Source organism: Alosa alosa, chromosome 15, assembly GCF_017589495.1.
Source record: "Alosa alosa isolate M-15738 ecotype Scorff River chromosome 15, AALO_Geno_1.1, whole genome shotgun sequence".
NCBI classification, from domain to species: domain Eukaryota; kingdom Metazoa; phylum Chordata; class Actinopteri; order Clupeiformes; family Clupeidae; genus Alosa; species Alosa alosa.
Genome location: NC_063203.1, coordinates 3,514,660 through 3,539,143, shown reverse-complemented (window position 1 = coordinate 3,539,143; position 24,484 = coordinate 3,514,660). Strand labels below are relative to the sequence as shown.

The following is a 24,484-nucleotide window of genomic DNA, read 5'->3' as shown; positions in this document are numbered from 1 at the left end:
TTCCTCTGGGTGTTGCAATTGATAGCAATGATTAAAATGATTGCCTCAGTAAAAGCACAAGAAACAGGAAGCAAAACAGTTACAAACAGTCAGGTTCTTGGTTTCATAAGATGTCACGGGAGTCTCATAAAGTCTCGTGACACCGGGCTACTGCGCAGGTAGGTCAAAGTCCGCAGAGATCGCCATTCCCCTATTTGTAAAATTTATTTTATTCCCTCTGGGTGTTGCAATTGATAGCAATGATTAATATGATTGCTCCTCAGTAAAAAAGCACAAGAAACAGGAAGCAAACAGTTACAAACAGTCAGGTTCTTGGTTTCATAAGATGTCACGGGTGTCTCATAAAGTCTCGCGGACACCGCTACTGCGTGTGTAGGTCAAAAGTCCAGATCGCGGCATTCCCCTATTTTGTAAAATGCATTTTTATTCCTCTGGGTGTAGTAAATTGATAGCAATGATTAATATGATTGCCCTCCGTAAAAAAGCACAAGAAACAGCACGCAAACAGTTACAAACAGTCAGGTTCTTGGCTTCATAAGATGTCGCTGAGTCTTATAGAGTCTAGTGACGCCGGCTACCGCGCAGAAGGTCAAAGTCCGCCGATCAAAGTCCGCTGATCGCGCATTCCCAATTTTGTAAAATGTATTTTTTATTCCTCTGGTGTTGCAATTGATATCAATGATTAATATGATTTGTTCTCAGTAAATAAGCACAAGAAACAGCACGCAAAACAGTTACAAACAGTCAGGTTCTTGGCTTCATAAGATGTCGGGAGTCTTATAGAGTCTAGAGACTGGCTACCGCGTGTGAAGGTCAAAGTCCGCTGATCAAAGTCCGCTGATCGCGCATTCCCCAATTTTGTAAAATGTATTTTTATTCCTCTGGGTGTTGCAATTGATATCAATGATTAATATGATTGCCCCTCAGTAAAAAAAGCACAAGAAACAGGACGCAAACAGTTACAAACAGTCAGGTTCTGGGCTTGCTAAGATGTCGCGGGCGATCGAAACTGGATGACCACAGGGCGGCGTCGCGCATCAGCGTAAAAACAACGTGAGACAAGCGGCCTTAAAGTTAAGCCGGTGCATCAGGCCGATTCGAACCAGCGATGCAATTCTTAGAGTGATTATATAGCACAGCGCCAGTTCTTGGTTTCTATGTGTGCCACGGAGGAGAAAGTCGCCGATTAATGCAGTGCTCAGTATATACATGATTAGAGTCTCCGGACACCGGTTACCGCGTGATGTCAAAGTCCGCCGATCAAAGTCCTGCATTCCCCGCTATTTTGTAAAATGTATTTTATTCCTCTGGGTGTTGCAATTGATAGCAATGATTAAAATGATTGCCCTCAGTAAAAAAGCACAAGAAACAGGAAGCAAAACAGTTACAAACAGTCAGGTTCTGGTTTCATAAGATGTCACGGAGTCTCATAAAGTCTCGCGGATTAATCGGGTTACTGCGCGGTGTAGGTCAAAGTCCGCAGATCGCTGCATTCCCCTATTTTGTAAAATTTATTTTTATTCCTCTGGGTGTTGCAATTGATAGCAATGATTAATATGATTGCCCTCAGTAAAAAAAGCACAAGAAACAGGAAGCAAAACAGTTACAAAACAGTCAGGTTCTTGGTTTCATAAGATGTCACCGGTGTCTCATAAAGTCTCGTGGACACCCGGGTACCGCGTGTGTAGGTCAAAGTCCGCAGATCGGGCATTCCCCTATTTTGTAAAATGCATTTTTTTCCTCTGGGTGTAGCAATTGATAGCAATGATTAATATGATTGCCCTCCGTAAAAGCACAAGAAACAGCACGCAAACAGTTACAAACAGTCAGGTTCTTGGCTTCATAAGATGTCGCGGAGTCTTATAGAGTCTAGTGACGCCGGCTACTGCGTGAAGGTCAAAGTCCGATCAAAGTCCGCTGATCGCTGCATTCCCAATTTTGTAAAATGTATTTTTATTCCTCTGCGTTGCAATTGATATCAATGATTAATATGATTGCCCTCAGTAAATAAGCACAAGAAAACAGCACGCAAACAGTTACAAACAGTCAGGTTCTTGGCTTCATAAGATGTCGCGGAGTCTTATAGAGTCTAGAGACGCCGGGCTACCGCGCAGAAGGTCAAAGTCCGCCGATCAAAGTCCGCTGATCATGGCATTCCCAATTTTGTAAAATGTATTTTTATTCCTCTGGGTGTTGCAATTGATATCAATGATTAATATGATTGCCCTCAGTAAAAAAAAGCACAAGAAACAGGGACAAACAGTTACAAACAGTCAGGTTCTTGGCTTCATAAGATGTCAGCTGGCGATCATCGAACTGGATGACCACAGGGCGGCGTCGCGTAAAACAACGTGAGACGGCCTTAATGGCGGCCGGTGCATCAGGCCGGATTCGAACCAGCGATGCAATTCTTAAAGTGCTATATAGCACAGCGCTGCCTTTCCTATGTGTGCCACGGAGGAGACGCTGATTAATGCAGTGCTCAGTATATACATGATTAGAGTCTCGCGGACACCGGCTACTGGCGCAGGTGTAGGTCAAAAGTCCGCACGATCGCTGCATTCCCCTATTTTGTAAAATGTATTTTTATTCCTCTGGGTGTTGCAATTGATAGCAATGATTAAAATGATTGCCCTCAGTAAAAAAGCACAAGAAACAGGAAGCAAACAGATACAAACAGTCAGGTTCTTGGCTTCATAAGATGTCACGGGAGTCTCATAAAGTCTCGCGGACACCGCTACTGTGTGTAGGTCAAAGTCCGCAGATCGCGGCATTCCCCTATTTTGTAAAATGCATTTTTATTCCTCTGGGTGTAGCAATTGATAGCAATGATTAATATGATTGCCCTCCGTAAAAAAGCACAAGAAACAGCACGCAAACAGTTACAAACAGTCAGGTTCTTGGCTTCATAAGATGTCGCGGGAGTCTTATAGAGTCTAGTGACGCCGGCTACTGCGTGTGAAGGTCAAAGTCCGCCGATCAAAGTCCGCTGATCGCGGCATTCCCCAATTTTGTCAAATGTATTTTTATTCCTCTGGGTGTTGCAATTGATATCAATGATTAATATGATTGCCCTCAGTAAAAAAGCACAAGAAACAGGACGCAAACAGTTACAAACAGTCAGGTTCTTGGCTTCATAAGATGTCGCGGGCGATCGGAACTGGATGACCACAGGGCGGCGTCGCGTAAAACAACGTGAGACGGTGGAAACGGCCTTAACGGCGGCCGGATTCGAACCTGCGATGCAACTCTTAAAGTACTATATAGCACAGCGCTGCCTTTCCTATGTGTGCCACGGAGGAGACGCTGTTTAATGCAGTGCTCAGTATATACATGATTAGAGTCTCGTGACGCTGGCTACTGCTACTGCGTGTGTAGGTCAAAGTCCGCAGATCGCGGCATTCCCCTATTTTGTAAAATGTATTTTTATTCCTCTGGGTGTTGCAATTGATATCAGTGATTAATATGTTTGCCCTCAGTAAAAAAAACAAGAAATGGGCGCAAACAGTTACAAACAGTCAGGTTCTTTGCTTCATAAGATGTCGCGCGGGCGTCGGGGCGCGCTGATGACCAGAGGGAAGGCGTCACGTAAAACAACGTGAGATCGCGGAAACGGACGTCGGATTCGAACCGGCGACGCAATTCTTAAAATGCTATATAGCAAAGCGCTGCCTTTTCTGTGTGTGCAACGGGAGACGATGATTAATTTAATGCTCATTATATACATGATCAGAGTCTCGTGACGCCGGCTACATGCGTGTGTAGGTCAAAGTCCGCCGATCGCGGCATTCTCCTATTTTGTAAAATTGATTTTTATTCCTCTGGGTGTTGCAATTGATATCAGTGATTAATATGATTGCCCTCAGTAAAAAAGCACAAGAAACAGGACGCAAACAGTTACAAACAGTCAGGTTCTTTGCTTCATAAGATGTAGCGTGCCATCGGAATGCGATGACCAGCAGGCGTCGTCGTGTAAAACTACGTAAGATCGCGGGGAAAACTGCCGTCTGTGGCGCAAAAAGTGGGTATGGGCTATATGCGGCGCAGCACCGTGGGGGCGCCAAAGCGGTGGTAAAAATAATAATAATAATAATATATTTGGTATATTCTATATGTAGCTACTGTTATACGATTCTAAATCATTTCTGCATTTCCTCAATGTTAAATAACATTTTAGAGGACTAACATGCTAGAGTAGGCGCCCTATCTCCTAAGATTTAAGGTGAGCGCTGAGTGAGCAGGGAGTAGTGAGTTGCCGTCGGAAAAAGATGGATACAGCAAAAAAAACTGTCGGGGGCTAAACATAGAAAAAGAAAGAGGGAAAATGAGATGGGATGTCAAGGGATGCGACAGCAGTTAAATAAGTGGATGGTGAAAAGCAACAGGTAGGATTTAAAGTGTGACGTCTGTGCTTAGAGGCTTGCAAATATTCATGTTAACAGACTAACTAGCGTTTGCTAAACATATGCCGATTAAAACATGACCTATTCCATTAATATAGCTAGGTGGCTACCATGCTCATACTGAACTTTTAATGGCAAACTGCGAACAGAAATGTCACTCTAGCAACAACTCATTACATATTTCCATTTCCTAACAATCCTAATATTATTAGCTCAATATTGTGCTGATAATGTGGCAAACAAAGGCTAGAGTTGGATCAGCCTTATCCTTCGTGAGCAACAACTGGCAAAATAACTGTTATGAGAACCGTTTAGACTCTTAAAATGGCAATGCACCATTTAACAATACTTCAAGTTCAAATTGGCAGAATTTCTTAAAAAAATAATAATGTAACTAATAGTGTAAATTATTGGCCTTTTGTTTTACTTTAGTTGATTGTGTTTCTTTTTTTTGGGGGGGGGGCACCAATTTGTTGTTGCATACCCCTCAAAAAATGGGTAGCTGCGCCCCTGTATAGTGCCAACCAGGTGATAAGGGGGATAACAGCCTTCGAGGTATCCTGTTATAGCCTACGGAATTAATGGACTTGGCTGGAGGCCTCCGCTGCGCGTCGGAGAGTTCTTTGCCTTCCGCCCTCGTCCATTAATTCCATATAACAGGACACCTCGGCGGCCGTTATCCCTTACATAATGCCTCCGCCGGCCACAGCTATCACTGGTGCAGAGGCATAAAAAACATATATTACACAGGAGACAGGAATGCTGTTAAAATATTGAAATCCGTTTTATTTATTTATTTGAGACACAGGTTTAAGTCAGATGGCACACAGTTAGAAATCTCTTTCTCTACTTGCCAGTCATGCCATTACTCTCTCTGGGCCATTATCTCCTAAACCCCAGCACACGCCACTCACACCTCAAAGACTGAACACAAAGGTCAAGTCAAAATAAAGACGTGCGTCTGTGAGAGAGTGTGCATACGTTTTCAGGTGGTCATAAACATCATGTAAAATGACAACCAGTAGTTTGTCCTTCAAGATTAATCAATCAATAAATAAAAATAAGAGAGCATTTTGCTGAAAATAACTATGATTAAAAATCCAGAAAACACAATGGCTTTATACTTAAAAGCTCTAAAGAAACCAGGTAGATAAATCTGTACTGATTAAAGAAACAGTCATTAGGCTATCTTCAGACCACTTCAATGAAGCCAAACACAATTTCTGTTTTGTTGCATGACATTGGCCACAATGAATATATGATATTGGATTCACTGGCCTTCATAGTTAAAGACATCTGTAAATCTCTGCAATGTGAATTTCTAAATCCTCAGTGAGGACACAGGGGCTGCTTTTCACATTGCAACTCTGAAGAGCTCTTTTGTGCTAATGTTGACCATTATTTCACTATAGACACTTGAATGAGCGTGATGTGTCACACCACGAAATAAGACATTAGAGTGCAAACTGGTTTCTTCCATCGAGTTGTACCTATTTCAACAGGTATTACTTACATCAATATGGATTCCAAAATGATAGTCAGCTCCAGAGATCTCAAAGGAGGATCCTATCAGGAAACTGTCTTTCCTAGAGGAGACACAATCATGGGCCTGCTATTGGCTGCATATATTCTTCTTCTGAGAAAGAGTCAAGTGCCAGGCAGGGGATATCAGCCTCAATCATGTCCTTTTTGTAATACAAATACTTAATACTTGTAATCAGACAGTAAAGGGGGGCAATATCACAAACAACAAAAATAAACAAATAAAACTATAAAACTAGCATTAGTTACAATTCAAAACTATAACTACTGTGTGTAGTATTAGGTCTAATAAAAAGAGCAAAGCTATAATTACCATTCTAGCACTAGTCATACTGATAATGAAGCACTTTTGTGTCTGTCCATAGTCTGCTTTATAAAAAACAACTATTAGGCACTGTGATGGACTACAATCAGCAGCAACTTAAGGTGGGAGCGACGATGACGTGTTAAAGTGAGGGTAAAGTTTGACCGAAGATCAGCTGGGCTCATCATCCATCTGAGTTGTCATGAATAATACAAGGTGTTTTGACGGGTTCTGTGAAAACATGTGTTCTCTGCATCCTTTGTTAGTGTTTTGTGTAACGTCTCTCACTGATACACTTCAGCTTCAGTTCAAAGCTAGCTGTTTATTCCCTTTTCCTCTTTGGTCTACTGCTTGGCCTCCGTCTCCAAAACATATATGCTTTCCAAATGACCATTAAGCCAGTTGATCCTCATACTGTTTTCTGAAACAGTCTCCAGCTGGGAAGAAGTCCCAGCATCTTTCTTGGTACTGCTTCCACACATAGGACTCCTGGAGGGAGAAACAGTGGTGTGGGTATATTAATAAAGAGGGGTGTGTATAGTAGCGGGTCACAAAGAGATTAAAACTATTTTAGACACATACCTGTCCAGTGTGCTCCGTTTCATCTTTGTTGATTAAATACATCAAGAAGAACCTGTGGAAGAAAGCAGATGTTAAGAGCCTGTCGTCCATCACCAATACAAAAGAGTCTGTTCATATTATATGGTCTGTCACCTAAGTTATGGACATCTGTGACAGGTAATTTGACATAGACCAGTACAGCAAATTCAACATAAAATTATGTATGACTTGCAAAACTATGCATATGTTCCATTTGTATTTATGCACTTTTAGCTGAACCCCTATACTCCAATTATAAAATTGACAATGCACTTACATGTAGTTGAATTAGACAATGCACTTACATGTAGTTGAATTAAGACAATACACTTACATGTAGTTGGCTAAATTGTGTTCCTCCAGGGTGTGCGTCTCAAAGCCATGCGGAGTTGTATCAAAGTAGTCACTCCCGATTCCACAGATGAAGCACTTTGTCTGGAGAAATCATAAAAACCGTTTGTGAGTCTAAACTGTACTTTCCAAATACACATACTTAAAAACACACATTTGATGCCAAACCATCACTAAGAGTCTGGTGGCGGTCACAGTTCTTACCTCCATGTCTTCTCTGACCTGCTCCTGCTGGTCTCTCAGCTCACCAAAGGCATCAATGATCAGACCTGCACACAACCACAGATCACCTCAGATGGGGAACGATGGCATCTGCTTTGCTCTATGGCAGCCAACATTCTACATGTGCTTTTACAGTGGATTTAATATGACCCAGTGCCAACTTAAATCAGTGTTTAACATGTTCTTCAACCTTGTTAAAACACAAGCTGCTCTTAGTGAACTGTACCAGGCTGTCAGTGAACAACAGACGGCACACCCAGACGGTTTCACCATCTTCACTGGAGATTTTAACCATGCTGATCTAAAAACTGTACTTCCAAAGCTACACCAGCATGTTGATTTTCCAACAAGAGGAGATAACATCCTGGACCTGGTCTACACTACACACAAAGGAGCATACAAAGCCACCCCCTCCCCACATTGGACTTTCAGACCATATCACTGTTATGCTAATGCCCGCATACAGACAAAGGGTAAAAGCGAACAAACCGGTTAAGTAAGCAGGTAAAAGTGTGGCCTGAGGGAGCCTCCGATGCTCTTCAAGACTGCTTTGACACAACAGACTGGGAAATGTTTAAGCAGGCAGCCACTTACAACAACCGGACAGACATAGAGGAGTATACAGACACTGTAACCTCTTACATCACCAAGTGCATCGATGATGTGACCCACACAAAAGACATCATCACTGGGCTAACTGGAAGCCATGGCTGACAGGGGATGTCCCTCAGGCTGCTGAGGGCCAGAGACAAAGCCTACAGAGCTGGGGATGAAGCTGGCATGAAAACAGCGAGAGCCAACCTGTCCCGTGGCATCAAGGAAGCAAAAAAAAGAATACACTCACAAGATAACCACCCACTTCAAAGACAGCAGGAACTCACAAAGCCTATGGCAGGGCATTCAGGCCCTCACGGACTACAAGCCCGCCACAGAGCTGTGAGAGCAACATCCCTCTGCTCAACAACCTGAACCGCTTCTTTGCTGCGGCTTTGAAGCACAAACAGCACCTGCCCACAGAAGACCCATCCCCCTCTACATGAGCAGCCCCTGTGCCTCTCTGCCGACAGCGTGAAGAGGACACTTGCTGCTATCAACACCCGCAAGGCAACAGGTCCAGACAACATCCCAGGTCGCGGCGCTGAAGGACTGCGCGGGGGCTTAAGGATGTCTTCACAGACATCTTTAACACTTCCCTGAAGCAAGCCATCGTCCCATCATGTTTCAAAGCTGCCACCATCATACCTGTGCGAAGAAAACTGCTCCATCCTGCTTCAATGACTGCAGCCCTGTGGCACTGACACCCATCATCATGAAGTGCTTTGAGCGGCTTGTCATGTCACATATCAAAGCCATTCTCCCCCCCCCCTGGACCCCTTCCAGTTTGCATACCGAGCCAAGCGGTCTACAGAGGATGCAATCTGCTCTGCCCTCCACCCAGCCCTCACCCACCTGGAAAAAGAGACTCATATGTGAGATTGCTGTTTATAGACTTCAGTTCTGCATTCAACACCATAATACCACAACAACTCATCTGCAAACTTGACAAACTGGGACTCAGTACCTACCTCTGCAACTGGCTACTGGACTTCCTCTGTCAGAGGCCCCAAGTAGTACGTGTTGGCAACAATACCTCAAGCAGCATCACACTGAGCACAGGGGCCCCCCAAGGCTGCGTGCTCAGTCCGCTGCTCTTCACCCTGCTGACGCATGACTGCACTGCAACCTACAGCAACAATCACATAGTGAAATTTGCTGACGACACAACTCTGGTGGGTCTCATCACCAAGGGCGACGAGACTCAATACAGGTTGGAGGTCGACCATCTGACCACGTGGTGCAGGGACAACAACCTCCTGCTGAACGTCAGCAAGACCAAAGAGATTGTTGTTGACTTCCGGAGAGGTCACACCCAACACCTGCCACTGACCATCGACGGTGCTGTGGTGGAGAGAGCGAGCAGCACCAAATTCCTGGGGGTGCACATCAGTGAAGACCTCTCCTGGACCACCAACACTGCATCACTGGCGAAGAGCTCTCAGCCGCCTGTACTTCCTCTCGAAAACTCAGGCGAGCAAGTGCTCCACCAGCCATCATGACCACATTCTACCGAGGCACCATTGAGAGCATCCTATCCAGCTGTATCGCTGTGTGGGGAAGCTGCACTGAATACAACAGGAAAGCCCTGCAGCGCATAGTGAACACAGCTGGAAGGATCATTGGTGCTTCACTCCCCCCCTGAAGGACATTTACACCACCCACCTCACCCACCCCAAGGCGACCAAAATTGTGAGTGATGCAAGTCACCCGCTCACAATCTGTTTGATCTACTGCCCTCTGGGAAGAGGTACAGAAGCCTGCGCCCCCCCGCGCTACCAGACTCACCAACAGCTTCATACACCAAGCTGTAAGGATGCTGAACTCTCTCCCTCCTCTCCCCCCTCCACCCTCAGCTACATAACACCCTGGACATTGGACCCACAATGGCCGCCTGCACTACTCCACCTGCACACTTGAACACTTGCACAACTTGTACACTTTACAACTTGGTGTTGTTGTCCTGAAAACACAACACTTCTGCTGCTCTTACAATAACTTGCACCACTATGCCACTTTCTTTATTACTTAGGTCAAACAGTATTTTATAGTATTTTACAGTATTTGCACTAGTATTTTATTGACTGTCTATGCACAATTTCAAAAAAAATTTTGCTGCTCTTATTTTTTTCAATTATTATATGTGCCCTCTTATTCACTTATTTACTTACTTTTTTTGTTTTACTTGAATGTTATGTTGTCTGTGGACTTAAAATTGGTCAAATATGTCTTGTCTTCACCGTGGGATAGTGAGAAACGTAATTTCGATCTCTTTGTATGTCTGGAACATGTGAAGGAATTGACAATAAAGCTGACTTTGACTTTGACTTTGACTTTGAAGCTGATCTCTGTATGTTTTTTTTTACCCTGGATGATGGCGAGCAGGATAACAATGACGAAGAAGAAGAAAGTGATGTCAAAGACCACGCGGTAGAGCTCGTATTCATCACCAGCTGGGTCCTCGATCTCATCACCAATGCCACCACCAGCCCTCACACCCACATACATGTGGAACAGGTAGCACTGAGAACAGAGCACACGCGCTCCAGTTATGTACATATAGGGACATGGATGAAGTTGTCTGTCATTCATACAGCGACACTGAAACTGTATACTGATGCATAACTGTGAGGGTTCAAAGTTACATTAAATCTTAAAAAATAGCAAACATCTAGTGTAGGATTGTTGGAGACAATATAGCATGCTCACAGTCATCATGTCATCACACTTCATGTCTGGTTCATCCTCATCTTCACTCATATTGTAGAACTTTCGGAAGAAGTTGAACGCCACCACAGTGTACAGGTACACCACCACCGCAAGAAGGCCCACAGTCATCATCAGCTGACCAATCACAGAGAAAACACACAAACAGGTTTATTTATGCATTTATCCATTGACAGTGACTTACAGGCAACACTGGCAGGGGCCAGTCTCCCTGGAGCAATGAAGTGCCTAAGTTAAAGTGCCTAGCTTAAGTGGTGTTCCATTTCTGTAGCTGTAGCTCTGTCTGTAGCTTAAATGTTATCCTATTGTTGAAGCTGTAGCTTAAATGTTATCCTATTGCTGAAGCTGTAGCTTAAATGTTATCCTATTGCTGAAGCTGTAGCTTAAATGTTATTATATTGCTGAAGCTGTAGATCTGTAGCTTAAATGCTATCCTATTGCTGAAGCTGTAGCTTAAATGTTATCCTATTGCTAAAGCTGTAGATCTTAAATGTAGATCTTAGCTTAAATGTTATCCTATTGCTGAAGCTCCATCTTAAATGTTATCCTATTGCTGAAGCTGTAGCTTAAATGTTATTCTATTGCTGAAGCTGTAGATCTGTAGCTTAAATGTTCTTCTATTGCTGAAGCTGTAGCTCTGTCTGTAGCTTAAATGTTATTCTATTGCTGAAGCTGTACCTCTGTAGCTTAAATATTATTCTATTGCTGTAAGTCGTTTTGGATAAAAGTGTCTGCCAAATGAATAAACGTAAAAGTAACTTAAGGGCCTAAAAGTGGCAGAAGGGAATGGAACTCATATCTGAGTCTTTTTGTGTGACTAAATCATATTATAACTGACCAACTCCAGTGGTTCTGACCTCTAACAAACCACTTCATAAATATAATACTACACTAGAATACCAGAGAACAGTCCAGTGATCTGGCCATACCTGTTTGCCGTTGTGAGTGACAGAGGACAGAATGGTGCGCAGCGTTTTGACTCCCATAGCGATGTCCAGCAAGTGACAGGCAAAGAAGAAGTTATTGTAGTGTCCCAACATAGACATCACCATATACCACACCAAGTACTGGAAGGTCTGTAAGGATAAAAGAATGCACTTCAGTTCATCAAGAATACTGACCCAAACAAAGTAAAAATAACTTTGTCAATTTGTTTCTGGCCTCAAATATTCCTTCACTCACATTGTCTGTAAACACCACACCCATCTTCCAGAGCTGGTATTTGATGTCGAATGAGGTGATCCTAATATGAAGGGATAGATTTTCATGTAGTTACAATCAAAATTATTCAGCTCATTGACTTCTCAAGACATTCTAGTGATTAAATTAGATTCAACTTTATTGTCATTGGGCAGTTTACAAGTACAAACACAATGAAATGCAGTATTGATGCGATTGAAATGATGTGAGTATTATGTCATGACATTTCATTATGTAAAGAATTCAACTAAAGTTGTATACTAAATATTCTGAGTACTAATACACACTCAAGTTATTGAAAATGTGAATAGAATAAAAATGAAAAACACCCATTTCATAAATACCCATGTGTTTTAATGACAATTAATAAATATCCACATCATTTTTAATCCATAATGAATATTACTCTGTAGCTATGTAGCTAAAAAACATAGCTAAAAAAATATTAACTGACAGAGACAGAACAGAGACATGTATTTTAACCAAACAAAGTATTGTTTATTTTATATTAAGTATATTTTTGTCTCATTTCTATAAATTGGTTATCTATAATAAGAAATCTAACAACGTTTAAGCAATATTTACATGGAAATATAGCACATTCTAATTTTCACAACTCTCAAGCACCATTGTATAGGCACATGGGTGTTTGAGAATATTAGATAAAGTATACACTCTTTTATACCCTCTGCTTCAGGTTCTCAAATTAGTGTTATGTGTATTAGCCTTACTAAGCCTTTGTTTATATAGTTTCATTTGATTGTGTTCATTAGAAGCATACATGTCATTGTAAGTGTATGATAACACATGAGTTTATTACCGGGCAATCAGGGAGGTGTCTGGTTCAGCTTTCTTCTCTTGCTGCTGTGCGCTGACATCAAGGGAAGCTAGATCCATGCCAAGAAGCTCAGCAATTCTCTCTCTGCCATAGATGTCTCCATATTTCTCCAGAGCCTTGAATGAGATAAAAAAATGCTCTTGCATAGGACACTTTCAGAGACACCTTTTTTCAGTGCCTCCACGTGCACACCAAAAATATGAACAAGGTTCACTGTTCGATTGTCATTGTTGTTCCCCATTAGCAATATCAGTAAAATCACCATCAGTTATCAATTGTCACTATGAGCTAAAACATGATCCAGTCATTGTCAAATATTATTTTGATCAATGTCCATAAGCTAATGAAACATAAAATCAACTATTCCAGATGACAATGACTGCAGTGTCATGTCAATATGGGATATCTGATTTTGATCAGACAAGCCAATCATCCTGTTTTTATTGACTTGTAAACTACCTAATTTATGTTCACATTAAACATAAATGACAAGATCTGAGGACATACCTTTCTCTTAACAAACTTGTCCCAGTAGTTGTTGGGGAATGACCTGTGCAAATAGCATATGAGTTAAAAGTCAAAAACACTTCTGAAATCAAGGTAATGAGTTAAAGTAGATTGGCACAACACAGTAGCCCTTAGATTTCTTACGGTGTGTTCAGGACAAGCCTATCCCACTGGCCCTTGATGTCATCATCCTCTGGCTGCTCAGTGACGTAGAGTCCATCAAACTCCACACTGCGGGCCAGCTCCTTCTCCCTTTTAAAGATGACCAGGGGAACCTGCAGGACAGTAGTGTATTAAGCTGGCCGTCCATTAGACTGAAAATGCTTACATGCAAAATATTCAAGGGTTGATTTCAATATTTGAAGAGTACTGTATATCTCCATTTTTAAAAACATTAAAAAGTCAGGCTATTTAAAGGGACACCAGGCAAGCCTGATGCTTTTTCTCTACGAAACTCCCCCTCGCTCGGTCTGAAGCTCTTTTCCTTTTCTTTGCATCTTCAGTCAAGGGTTTTCGCTGCTTCTTCGCCGGCTCTGCCATTATACACACGTTTGCAACAATCGCTAGCGTTTCGTTAGCCTGCCTCTGTGCTGTATGCAGGATGTAAACTGATCCTGCTTCGGTCGGCGGGTACGATACACTGAACTTGCAAGCGGGATATTCTTCCTACAGGCAGCAGGGGCGGGCGAGAGAGTCTTCATTCGCCCTGTAATGAGTCATTTAACCATATACCGACTTGCCAAGATGAGTAATTAACACAAAAACGTTGCCTGGTGTCCCTTTAATTGTGTATTTCAGGTAATATCAGTTAAATTACAGTTGTGTTGTTTTGATTGAGTAAAGATAAATCAAATAACAATACCCAATTACAGTTCCACTTCCTTACTTGGAAAACAACAGCAAACAAATGTTTATGAAAATGGTGGATATATGTAGCCTTTTGGAACCAAACTCTTCATTTAAAGAACCATGGCTTAAAAAAGTAGACAAGTAAACAGCAATCTTCTAAACGAGAAGAAAATTCTCCCCTTATATTGTGCAGTGCAAAAACAATTTCTGTGAAATGTTTGTGTTCATCTCTGACCTTGAGACAGTTGTATCCAATGATGCAGAGGAAAGAGATGATGGTGTGAACGATGGACAGGAAGGACAACACTGGTGTCATGTACCCAGTGCTCTCCTCTAAAATAAAGTACACATAGCCTTCCTCCTCCTCCTCATCGCCACCGTCCTCCATGCCAGAGCCTTCATCTTCACCCCCCGAACCCTCAAAGAGACCAGAGCCCTCAAACACAGCAGAGCCCTCAAACTCCTCTTCACCCGGTGTGCCTTCTGCAACCTATGACACAGAACATCTCACATCATATCCTGGCAAATGACATATCAATTACATGGTGAAGATGGTGGGAGAGCGAGTGCAGCACTCTAGCTTAGATATTTGGAAAAAGATTAGATGGGTTAGTGATTAATATGCATTATGTGTTAATATGAATTTATAAAGAAAACAATAAATAAACAATAAAGTAAAGTAAATTGAACTTCAAACAAAAGTTAAAAAGTTTTGTCACTGACCTTGTAGAATAGTAGGATGAAATTGATAGCGAATGCAATGAACAGAGCCAACATGCGAAGGTTGTAGAAGTTCCGAGACAGGTAATTCTGCAAATAATACAAGCCAACACATTAGCAATAAGCAAAATATTTACTAATGAACTTGCTTCAGTCCAATCCAATAGATAATAACTACCATAAATTTGATTCTCTGGATTTCAAGCTCATTCCAGAGCTCAAAGCCTCCCTCCTCTGGCTCTGCTTTTTTGGCTTTGGCCTTCACTTTTTTCTCCTTCATCTCTTCATCCACCGCTGGCTCAGCCTCAGCTTCCTTCTCCTTCTCACCATTTTCCGTGCTACAGATAACGGACACCAACATAAACATGGCACACTAGCACTTGCTTACAATAAAATGAGAGATAGATGGGGTAACACAAGAGTAAAATAACAAGACAACTCCAGATTACGGACTCGGATTTCTCAGGTTCTGCAGGAGCTTCCTCTACATCAGGCTCTGGCTCAGGCTCTGCCTCTTCCTCTCCCTCTCCAGCAGCGGCAAACTACAAGACATGACATTGATTTTAGAGCAACAGTGAGGTCTAAACCTAGCAAACTAACTACACCTAAAAGGCATGCAACACTTTGCAAACTCAACCCAGGGTGGCACTACTAGAAGCTTGTTAACATGGTATCTGGTGTCTTTTGGCAACATAGCCAACAATATTGTGTTGTTTTCTTTCATTTTTGTGGCGTGTTCCAGCCTGCAATGGAGAACCATATAAGGCATATCCTGGATGGCCGGTGGGGACATCACGTGTTTATCTGTCCGTTACATTACCATATATCATCAAAACCAATTTGAAGATGATACCGAAGCTAGTTGCCTATTAAAAGCACATGTAAACGATGTGTCAAATTGTTGTAAAATGTTGCTTTTAACCATCATTTTTAAATGACATCAGGACAGCTCAACTAAGTATGCTTTAACATTCCTGAAATCTCAATTATAGGTGTGGATAAGAGCAACAACTTGCCAACTGGTTTAGTGTGACATATGTATAGTGTAGGGCTGGTTTTTGGTTTTAAGTCGAAAATCTTAAATTACATCTCAATCTCAAACTTCGAAATCAAAGGTAGAATCAAAAGATACTTTGGTTTCATTTCACTATGTTCAGGTCTATGTTGTCTGTTCTCACTAGCTTGCGGTAGGAACGGTTAGAAAAACAAAACAAAAAAAAACGGTTTCAAAATAAAATCCCCCAAAACAGAAGTGGAAATAAGGCAAAAAAAGTAAACAACATAAGAAATGCATTTATAGTAATATAATTTAAAAAAGATTGAAAATCAAATCGAGTCTTACAAGTTTCCTCTTTAGCAGTGGCGTGCCCTCGGGAGTAGGGGGTTCCTCCGGCTCAGTCTCTCCCATGTCTCCAAGTCCACCAGGTGCATCAAAGCCAGGATGACCTCCTCCGTCTGCCTCCTTGCCTTCCTCCTCCTCTTCCTCTCCTCCGACCGCATCGTCCTCTAAACCGCCATCCTCTTGCACTCTCCGAGCCCCGGGTTCAGGAGGAAGGTCGCCATGCACCTCGTCCTGTGTAGGATCAGGCATGCTGGCCAGGATCTCCGTCACAGTGATCTTCTTGGCTCCCTCTACCAGGCCTCCACCGAACAACGAATTCCAGATCAGGAGGAACAAGCCACGGCACACACTGTAGATGAAGTGAAGGATGCCCATTATGATGGTATAGAAGAATGTGAACAAGCCAACTATCATCTCCTTTATGGTCATCTTCCTTAGCTTGCGGTAGCGTCTTCGCAGGTTGCGGAAGGTGAACATGTTGAAGAAGTTGACCACACTCTTGATGAAGTCTGCGAAGGCGGAGCTGGACTCAGGGGGCGGCTCGTCTCCGTTGGCCTCGTCTCCGTTGGCCTCAGCCTTCTCGCCGCCCTCCTCTTCGTCTTCGCTGTCCTCATCCCCGTTTTCCTCCCCTTCGGGCTCAGAGATCTGAGAGGCAATGTTCATCTCAAAGATTGTGTCCTCACAGAAGTTGACAAAGAGCTCCATCTTCTCGGACTCGCCGCCCTCGTTAACCACATCAAAGATGAACTGTCGCTTGGACTCTCGGACCTGGGGCATCTCCCACTGGTTGCGGTTGGCCTCACTAATCTCAAAGTAAATACGCTCAATCTTCCTGCTGGCCCCCATGATCTCGATACGGCCCAGGAAGGGGCGGAAGTAGTTAAGGACACTCTCGGCCTGTTCCAGGAAGTTCTGCAGGCGAGTATCATGAGGAACATGCTCTGATAGATTAGTGAGCAAAACCGCTATATTGAAGCCAATGTCCTTGGCTGGCTCCTGGTAACGGTCCGCAAACTCCTCAAAGTTAATCATTTCATTTTCATCTGCTTCAGAACAGGAGAGCAGGAACTGAATCTCGGATGTTGAGTATTGCTTCTGGCTGTCCATGGCTTTGGAGAAATCCTTCTTGGAGATCAAACCACGTGGGTCTGTTACATAGTCCATGAAGGCATCAGAGGCAACAATGTCCTTAAGCTTCAGGAACATATCGAAGAACTTGAGAATCATCTCCACATTACTGGAGGACTCCACCAGCATGTCCACCATCTGGCGAGCAATTGTGCCATTGACAATGTTGCCTGAAAATGAGAAGTCAGGTTTTAGTAAACCACTAATATAATACTGACGTATTGAGACATCAGAAGCAAAAGCATGGCTTACCCTCAAGAAGGGAGAGCAGCATAACCACCATATCCTTCTGGAGATCAAGAAGCTCCTTCAGAAGTCCGATCTGACTAGAGTCCTGAAATAAGGGACAAGAACATGCACACAACAGTGACAATAACGCAATCAGTTACTGGTCATCTGTAATGTTCATCTGTTCATAGAATGCACTACACATACACCGTTTAGGAGCATATTGTTTCATAGAATCAGCAAATTCAAGTGTTTCACCAAGAGAAGAATGGTGGAGCGCTAAGATCAGTGGTATAGGGCACAGACTAATCGTAGTCCCTGCTAGTTGTGCCCAAAGTCAGCCTCAGGTCAAAGCAAAGCACACATGTTTTATTGTCGAAATTGAAAGTATAGATTCCAGCATGATTGAAACTGATTTCTGTGCTGCATTTTGCATTTTGGGGTACAGATGACGCCAGAACTAAGCCTGGTTTTCAGGGGGCACAGAACTAAGAGTGCCAAACCAATATGGCACAGGACATTGGTGAGTCTGTGTTCACCTTACCTCTGAATGTGTTCTACTCCAGAAATGATCCTTGGTTTGCATTTATGAATAACAAATATAGAATTTAAATATACTATCACATACCATTTACATACTATCTGCCAAAGAACTACTAAAAAAGACATAGAAATGCAAAGGTACACAAGACAATAGAAGGGACTGAGAGAGTCGCAAATCAATAAGCAGCACATTCAACAAGAATAGTGGTCATCTATGGTGGTGATATTTCACTCAGTAGCATTACATGGCTAACATTTTGATGGAAAAATTAAGATGCAGTATGTATCTATTATGATAAATCCAGTACTTCCAATGTAATTAGTATCTCTAATATTAACATCAACAAAGCGATATTTTGTAGTACTGTTCATTACATGTACTGTGATTCATAGTTTGAGATATGTTTTTTACAGGATACATACTGCACCTTTCTTTATTTTACTGATAACTCACAAAATGAAATAGCCATCTACATAGTCACACCATATATTGCCATTAGGTGTCATTGTACCTCTACAACATAAGAACATACCATGACTAGCACCATCCAGCTGGCACAATGCAGCTTGACAAGGTTATTTTCATTGGTTTGTTATGGACTTGTAAGGTTCTGTGTCTATTTTCCACAGCCGGAAGCTTTTGTAGTTAAATAGTCAAGTTAAGAGCTCATGAGTGTGATGCGGGTACAATAATCCCAATGATCAGCAAGCATCAGCTGTCAATCCAAGCATGGTGGCACATCCTCAGCCCAACCAAAGTCATTTGCTGTTAAAAATTTTCAACAACCCTGATCACATTTGGGAAACACCTCTGTAACTCAATTTGGGCTTTGAGGGAGTGTCAAGGCAGAGATCATACCTTCCTACAGTGACTATGACTAGAGAGCACTGCATTAATCCGCTGAATTACTATTTAACCATCAAACAGAATTTCAATGGAGTTTTATTTATGCATTCCCTAAGAAATTAAGTTCTATGTCCCTGTTTTTCATAAACAATATTATGAAATACAATTACAAATCTATAATTAGAAACAGTGCCCTCCAGAAAATATTCAGCCAGAAAAAATGAAGGAGACTGCAAAAGACAGTCAAGGTAAAGAAGACAAGAGAAGAGGAAGGGGAATCAAAGGAAAGCTATAGGGAAGAATACTACAAGCAGGGATTATGTTCAATATGATGGCAAAAGTTGGGACACAGGTCCTTACGCCAGTTTGGAGTCCTTGGTCAGAGCGCATCTGGCAGGGTTATACATCAGAATAAAAATGTTATCCACCAACATTTTTAATTAATTTTTGTATTAGAAAATCTCTCCTATAGTTCTAATTATTTATTTTTGCCATTGATTTCTGTCCGTTCAGTAGTGCTGATTATTCTACTAAACTGTCGGGGTCAGCAGTCATTGACACACTGACTGGCCAGGGAACCAGTCGGCCAGTCACCTCTGACTGACCGTGACGTGAGATCTCTTTCTACTTCACATGGCCAGAAAACCACAGCCAAGGCTGAGATCTATGCCACTGGGATATGACATTTGATTCTGTAGTCACAGAGCATAAACTCTTTAGGAGAGAGAAATACAAAAATGCATTTTTAAAGGGAAGTAGGTGTGTATCAGGCAGGTTGTCACTAAACATTAGAGTGAAAAGACAGCAACACTTCTAAGGAAGTAAGTATGCATCAAAAAGCTGGGCTCATACAGAACATTGCCTTTAAGATAGCACATATTACAGCACACAAAGGGAGTCTAGAACCCATACATTTATAGAAGATACATTATTAAATGAATCATTAAATAATTGAATAACTGGAAATGAGAGGAAAGAAAAGGAAATTAAATGGATTGAACCCTCTTTGGGCTGTAATTTTGTAAGGAAGTGTGTGCCCGTGGCAGCTGTATACTTCCAAAGTTCACAATAGCAGCTGTCCACTTGTCTTACCTGAGCCAGTTTCATCATCATGTGAGCAAACACATGTAAGAAGCCCACAACAGCGTCCCACAACCTGCTGTGAGCCAAGGACTGCTGATTCCCAGTGCAGGGACCCTAGGAGGGGAGGAAGAGGGATAAACACCAAAGCAACACAACACAGGTAAAAACAACACCATCACCTGCATACTGATGACAACAAAATTATGTCAGTAAGCTGAACTGGGCACACATTTAGTAAACAGTGTTGGCTTTCTCACCTGGATATACTCTGTTAAGCTGTTAAACACCTGCTTGGCCACAGTCATAGCTTTGGAGAAATTCCTCTTGCCTGGCTCATCCATGATGTCCTTGCCAGAATAGTACCAGTAGAAGTCACTAATGGACTCCTGCAGGAGACAGAAGAGGGGAATGACAGGACAAAGTATACAGATTGATGAATATGAGCACATAATGAAACTATCATCATTAAAACACTTCAAAAGTATTTAGCTGATATCTTACCTGCAGTCTAAGCAGGTAGTCAACAGTGCAGATAATGATGTTAATGGTTGTTGTGCTACCAGTCTGGGTACGGAGATAATTCTGGAAATCTGTGAAGGTTTATTTCGGAAAAATGAAGAAAAGAAAATCTGAACCCTACAGTAATTCAAAATAGCCCTAAATGTCAAAATGTCAAAAAGGAAAGAACAGCTGCATTTCTTGTAGCTACTTCTAAAAGCATACTCAAACATGCAGTATGCACCTGCTTCATCATAATAATGCTTACAAACCCAGATGTTCTGCTTCATCATAATAATGCTTACAAACCCAGATGTTCTGCTTCATCATAATAATGCTTACAAACCCAGATTTTCTGCTTCATCATAATAATGCTTACAAACCCAGATGTCCACATTTTTTTGCTTTTTGAGTTTTGTTGCTCTTCCTTAACCTACAACCAATAATTCTCAGACGTACCATTATTGTGACCTTCGCACAGCAGCTGGAGGAAGCGGAAAAGGTCGCAGGTGAACTCAGCGTCAGCCATCACTTTCTCCTCTGAACACAGGTGCACACAACAACAAGAAATGGCATGAGACCTTACAAAAAATGTACTGGGATCAGTGATGGCAAGCATATGTGGTTATTACTGTATGTGTGTTCCAGCATTACACATGTACAGACACAATACATGCGTGAGCTGATTTACTATTTGATAAGAAATGCCAGTACATTTAAGGATGAATCTAAACTCGAGTTGAGATTAATTCAAATAATGAGACAAATAAGACAATATCTACTATCTTACTATAAGAAAGTATTCATTCTCAAATTGGTTGCATGTGTACTAGAATGGGAGGGAGAATGAGTGGGAGGGGAGTCACAGCCAGTCAGAGACCCAGCCAGTCGGCCAGTACTCTCTCTCGTGGCGACCACCTCCGTCCACCTTACACAGACACACATACAGTTCACAAACACATACACATACTGTATATACAGGACAGTCACAGTGAAACAAATGCAGAGACACAGAGAACTCAACAGTCTGTGATGAAGGTGTTGGGGTGGCATCTCAGGTATAATTCACAGAACAGACACACAACAGATATATTACAGATATAAAGAACACAAGACACACTGAGACGTGACATGACAAACAGCACACACATTCCCACAGACACAAACACAGACACTTACTGTACTGTCCACAAAAGCACACAGACACAAACACAGACACGTCCTGGACACAAAAGCACACAGACATACAGACATGCAGAACAGATCTACTGCACTCTAGTGTGGCACAGAAAGGAAAGGAGGAGATTCCTGCAGCCGTTGACGCGTCTGGGCACGAGTTGGGACTGGGGGTTCTAAAGGGGAACACTGAGACTGAGAGGGAACCCTTCCAGTGCAGTCAGACCAAAGCCCTCTGTTGTCTTGATCAGTGCAATGGAGGAAAGGATCATTGAATACAGTCCACACAAATAAATCTGATGGTAACAAAAATAATTAGGATGCTTCATATTAATACTTGTTGCAAGTGAGCATATGAAAACCTTACACGTTTGGGATGAAATAAGAGATTGAGAAAATTGTTAGTAACAGGAGTGAACGGAATGTGTTGGAGAAATTCAGAGTGTTACAACACAGGGGGTTAGTGAACTGATACACTGATCAAATATCTATATCAGAGATCTTCAACAGGCAATCCTCAGTGTTGCATTTGCTATTTGAGAAGAAATGTTATTTTCTTATACACGACACTGTAAGCCACCCTACACATTATTGTTAGCCCAGTTTAATAAGCAACACAATTGTATAAGATGTATAATAGAGAGTCCATCCACTGTCTCTATCAGCTAAGGAGTCCTTGGACAGCAAAATGTTGAAGACCTCTGATCTCCATTTAGGATGGAATCTGAAATAAGCATGCTAACACCAATGAGAGATTATGTGTTTTAGGTTAAGCTGACTTTTGTAAGTTCCAGTGATATAGCTTATGATAAAAATCATCAAAATTATGATGATATCAATTATACAGTATCATTGCTTTTGATGATGTTAATTACATGAAAATAAATGTTTTAAAATAGAGGTTACATACTCTAAAATAAAGTTAAAAGTTGTTTTCCCTAACTCATGCAGTTACACATTTCATATCTGTTTCTAAAATCACTTATTATTATTATTATTATTATTATTGATGAAGTAGATGATTATGTAGAAGATAAAGTAGTAGATTACTTGACAAATAGATCACTGACGAAGCAGGTGAGGTAGCATCTCTTAACTGGCGCACTCTAATATCCTCTACATTAATGGTTTCCATATAACTATCTACAATACCTACTGGCGATAAATGGATGTCATTATTTGAGGGAAGTTTTCAAATAATGTTAGATGGCTTGGCTTATTTATTCAGAAAGACAGACTATAACAGTTTCTCAGATGAGGCCGCAAATTCATTTCAGGCTGTGTCTACACTTCTCTGTGATGTGCTCACAGAGAAGTGCTTAGGGAAAGACAACCAAGATTGGGTTTTTCCTTTGACATGATCTAGCATCAGTCAAGAGTATCTGGAGATACAGTAGATCTGTGACACGGCACTCAAGGGCAAAGAGAAGACGGCCCCTTAAGCCACTGCTTGAGCTCAGACACTGTCACGGCACATGGCCAATTTTCTGTCAGAAATGTCCCACTACTTTGGTGAGGTACACAATGTTTTCAGTGTCAAGGTTGCCAATGGGCAGCTACACAGTGACTGAAGGGTTCTCTCTTTGTGTCCTTGACTGCGAAATGAAGTGCAGGTAAAGTACATAAAAGACAGATAAGTTCAGATATAGGTGAGCTGAAAGGAGGAAGAGACAGGGACAGCTGGGACAGGGAGGAAAGAGAGATATCAAAGACCGGAATTATTTACCACGTTCTAGCTTCATAGCTGAAAACCATGAGAGGGGCGAAAAGGGAGAGGGGGTGGGTGTAAAGGGGGTGGGGGTGGGCAGGAGTGGCATTGGCAGGGAGAGAAAAAGACACAAAGAGAGCACTGGTGAGTTGGATAATCGCCACGCTTCGTCCCAAGACCAGGAGACCAACAATGCTGTGAATCAACATTCAGTCTCATTGATCTAAAAATCTCTGCTTTAGAATCTCTTCTTTAGGTATTTTAAAATCTCTGCTTTGCACTACGTGGAAAATGCTGCAAAAAGAAACATTTAGTTATGAGTTCTACTGAACTTTAACCATAACATTTCAACACTTATTTTGTTAAATGAACAATATACAATATACCAACTTAGTGATACATACATGTGCTTACTCAAAGTTCAGATGTGTCAACATGCCATGCTGACATGCATAAGGAGCAGATAAAGTACATAGCACATTCTGACCAATCACATTTTAAGAAAGCGCTATGTAACAAATGGCAGCATGGCTGTTGTAAGGCAGAAGAGAAATGATGGCATGTGACTGCTGTGGTTCAGAACTGACCTGTTCCCTCTTCAGACACCATTCCAAGCCCTTCTGCCTTGTTCTGTCTCTCAAAGGCATTCAGGTCCAAAACACTACAAACACAGAAAAGTACTGAATTTAGATCAATGTTTGTGCATATGTGTGTGTGTGTGTGTGTGTGTGTGTGTGTGTGTGTGTGTGTGTGTGTGTGTGTGTGTGTGTGTGTGTCTAAAGAGTGTAACTCACCTGCAGGTCTGCATCAGTGCCTGCAGGCTCAGGAAGAAGCCCACATCCTTTTTGTCCTTCAGGTAATCCAACATTCTCTATAATTAAGAGGAACAGAGCAAAAGAGAGAATAGTTTAACCCTTAGAACCCTAAGCTGTTTTCAGGGCATTTTCACTACCTTTATTCATAAGGATTTATTCTGGTCATTGTAAGTGCCACACACACATATTATATATTGTTTTTTTCAGCAGAGTCTAGGCTATCCAGATCTGCCATCAGTCCATGTATTAGTACTAGCAT

The 24,484-nt window shown here is 41.9% G+C and overlaps 1 protein-coding gene across 12 annotated transcripts in view; it reads right to left on the bottom strand.

The window, feature by feature from the left end:
- Nucleotides 1–5,163: 5,163 nt before the first annotated feature.
- ryr1b (ryanodine receptor 1b (skeletal)) overlaps nt 5,164–24,484 on the bottom strand; it is a 68,552-nt gene continuing 49,231 nt past the window's right edge. For 8 of the 12 annotated variants that reach the window (XM_048264869.1, XM_048264868.1, XM_048264871.1 and 5 more), the window contains 24 exons: nt 24,205–24,281; nt 23,998–24,071; nt 23,429–23,446; nt 20,986–21,066; nt 20,530–20,618; nt 20,286–20,414; nt 20,038–20,142; nt 17,580–17,661; nt 16,200–17,497; nt 15,311–15,399; nt 15,036–15,195; nt 14,861–14,947; nt 14,373–14,627; nt 13,433–13,563; nt 13,289–13,331; nt 12,764–12,897; nt 11,926–11,986; nt 11,673–11,819; nt 10,726–10,860; nt 10,383–10,539; nt 7,405–7,469; nt 7,184–7,284; nt 6,832–6,883; nt 5,164–6,738 (listed from right to left, as the gene is read on the bottom strand). In XM_048264869.1, coding sequence (XP_048120826.1) covers nt 6,643–6,738; nt 6,832–6,883; nt 7,184–7,284; nt 7,405–7,469; nt 10,383–10,539; nt 10,726–10,860; nt 11,673–11,819; nt 11,926–11,986; nt 12,764–12,897; nt 13,289–13,331; nt 13,433–13,563; nt 14,373–14,627; nt 14,861–14,947; nt 15,036–15,195; nt 15,311–15,399; nt 16,200–17,497; nt 17,580–17,661; nt 20,038–20,142; nt 20,286–20,414; nt 20,530–20,618; nt 20,986–21,066; nt 23,429–23,446; nt 23,998–24,071; nt 24,205–24,281 — 3,666 coding nt within the window. In that variant the 3' untranslated portion in view covers nt 5,164–6,642. The remainder of the gene's footprint in view (nt 6,739–6,831; nt 6,884–7,183; nt 7,285–7,404; nt 7,470–10,382; nt 10,540–10,725; nt 10,861–11,672; nt 11,820–11,925; nt 11,987–12,763; nt 12,898–13,288; nt 13,332–13,432; nt 13,564–14,372; nt 14,628–14,860; nt 14,948–15,035; nt 15,196–15,310; nt 15,400–16,199; nt 17,498–17,579; nt 17,662–20,037; nt 20,143–20,285; nt 20,415–20,529; nt 20,619–20,985; nt 21,067–23,428; nt 23,447–23,997; nt 24,072–24,204; nt 24,282–24,484) is intronic. The other 4 variants (XM_048264872.1, XM_048264875.1, XM_048264877.1 and 1 more) reach the window with 1 other exon arrangement.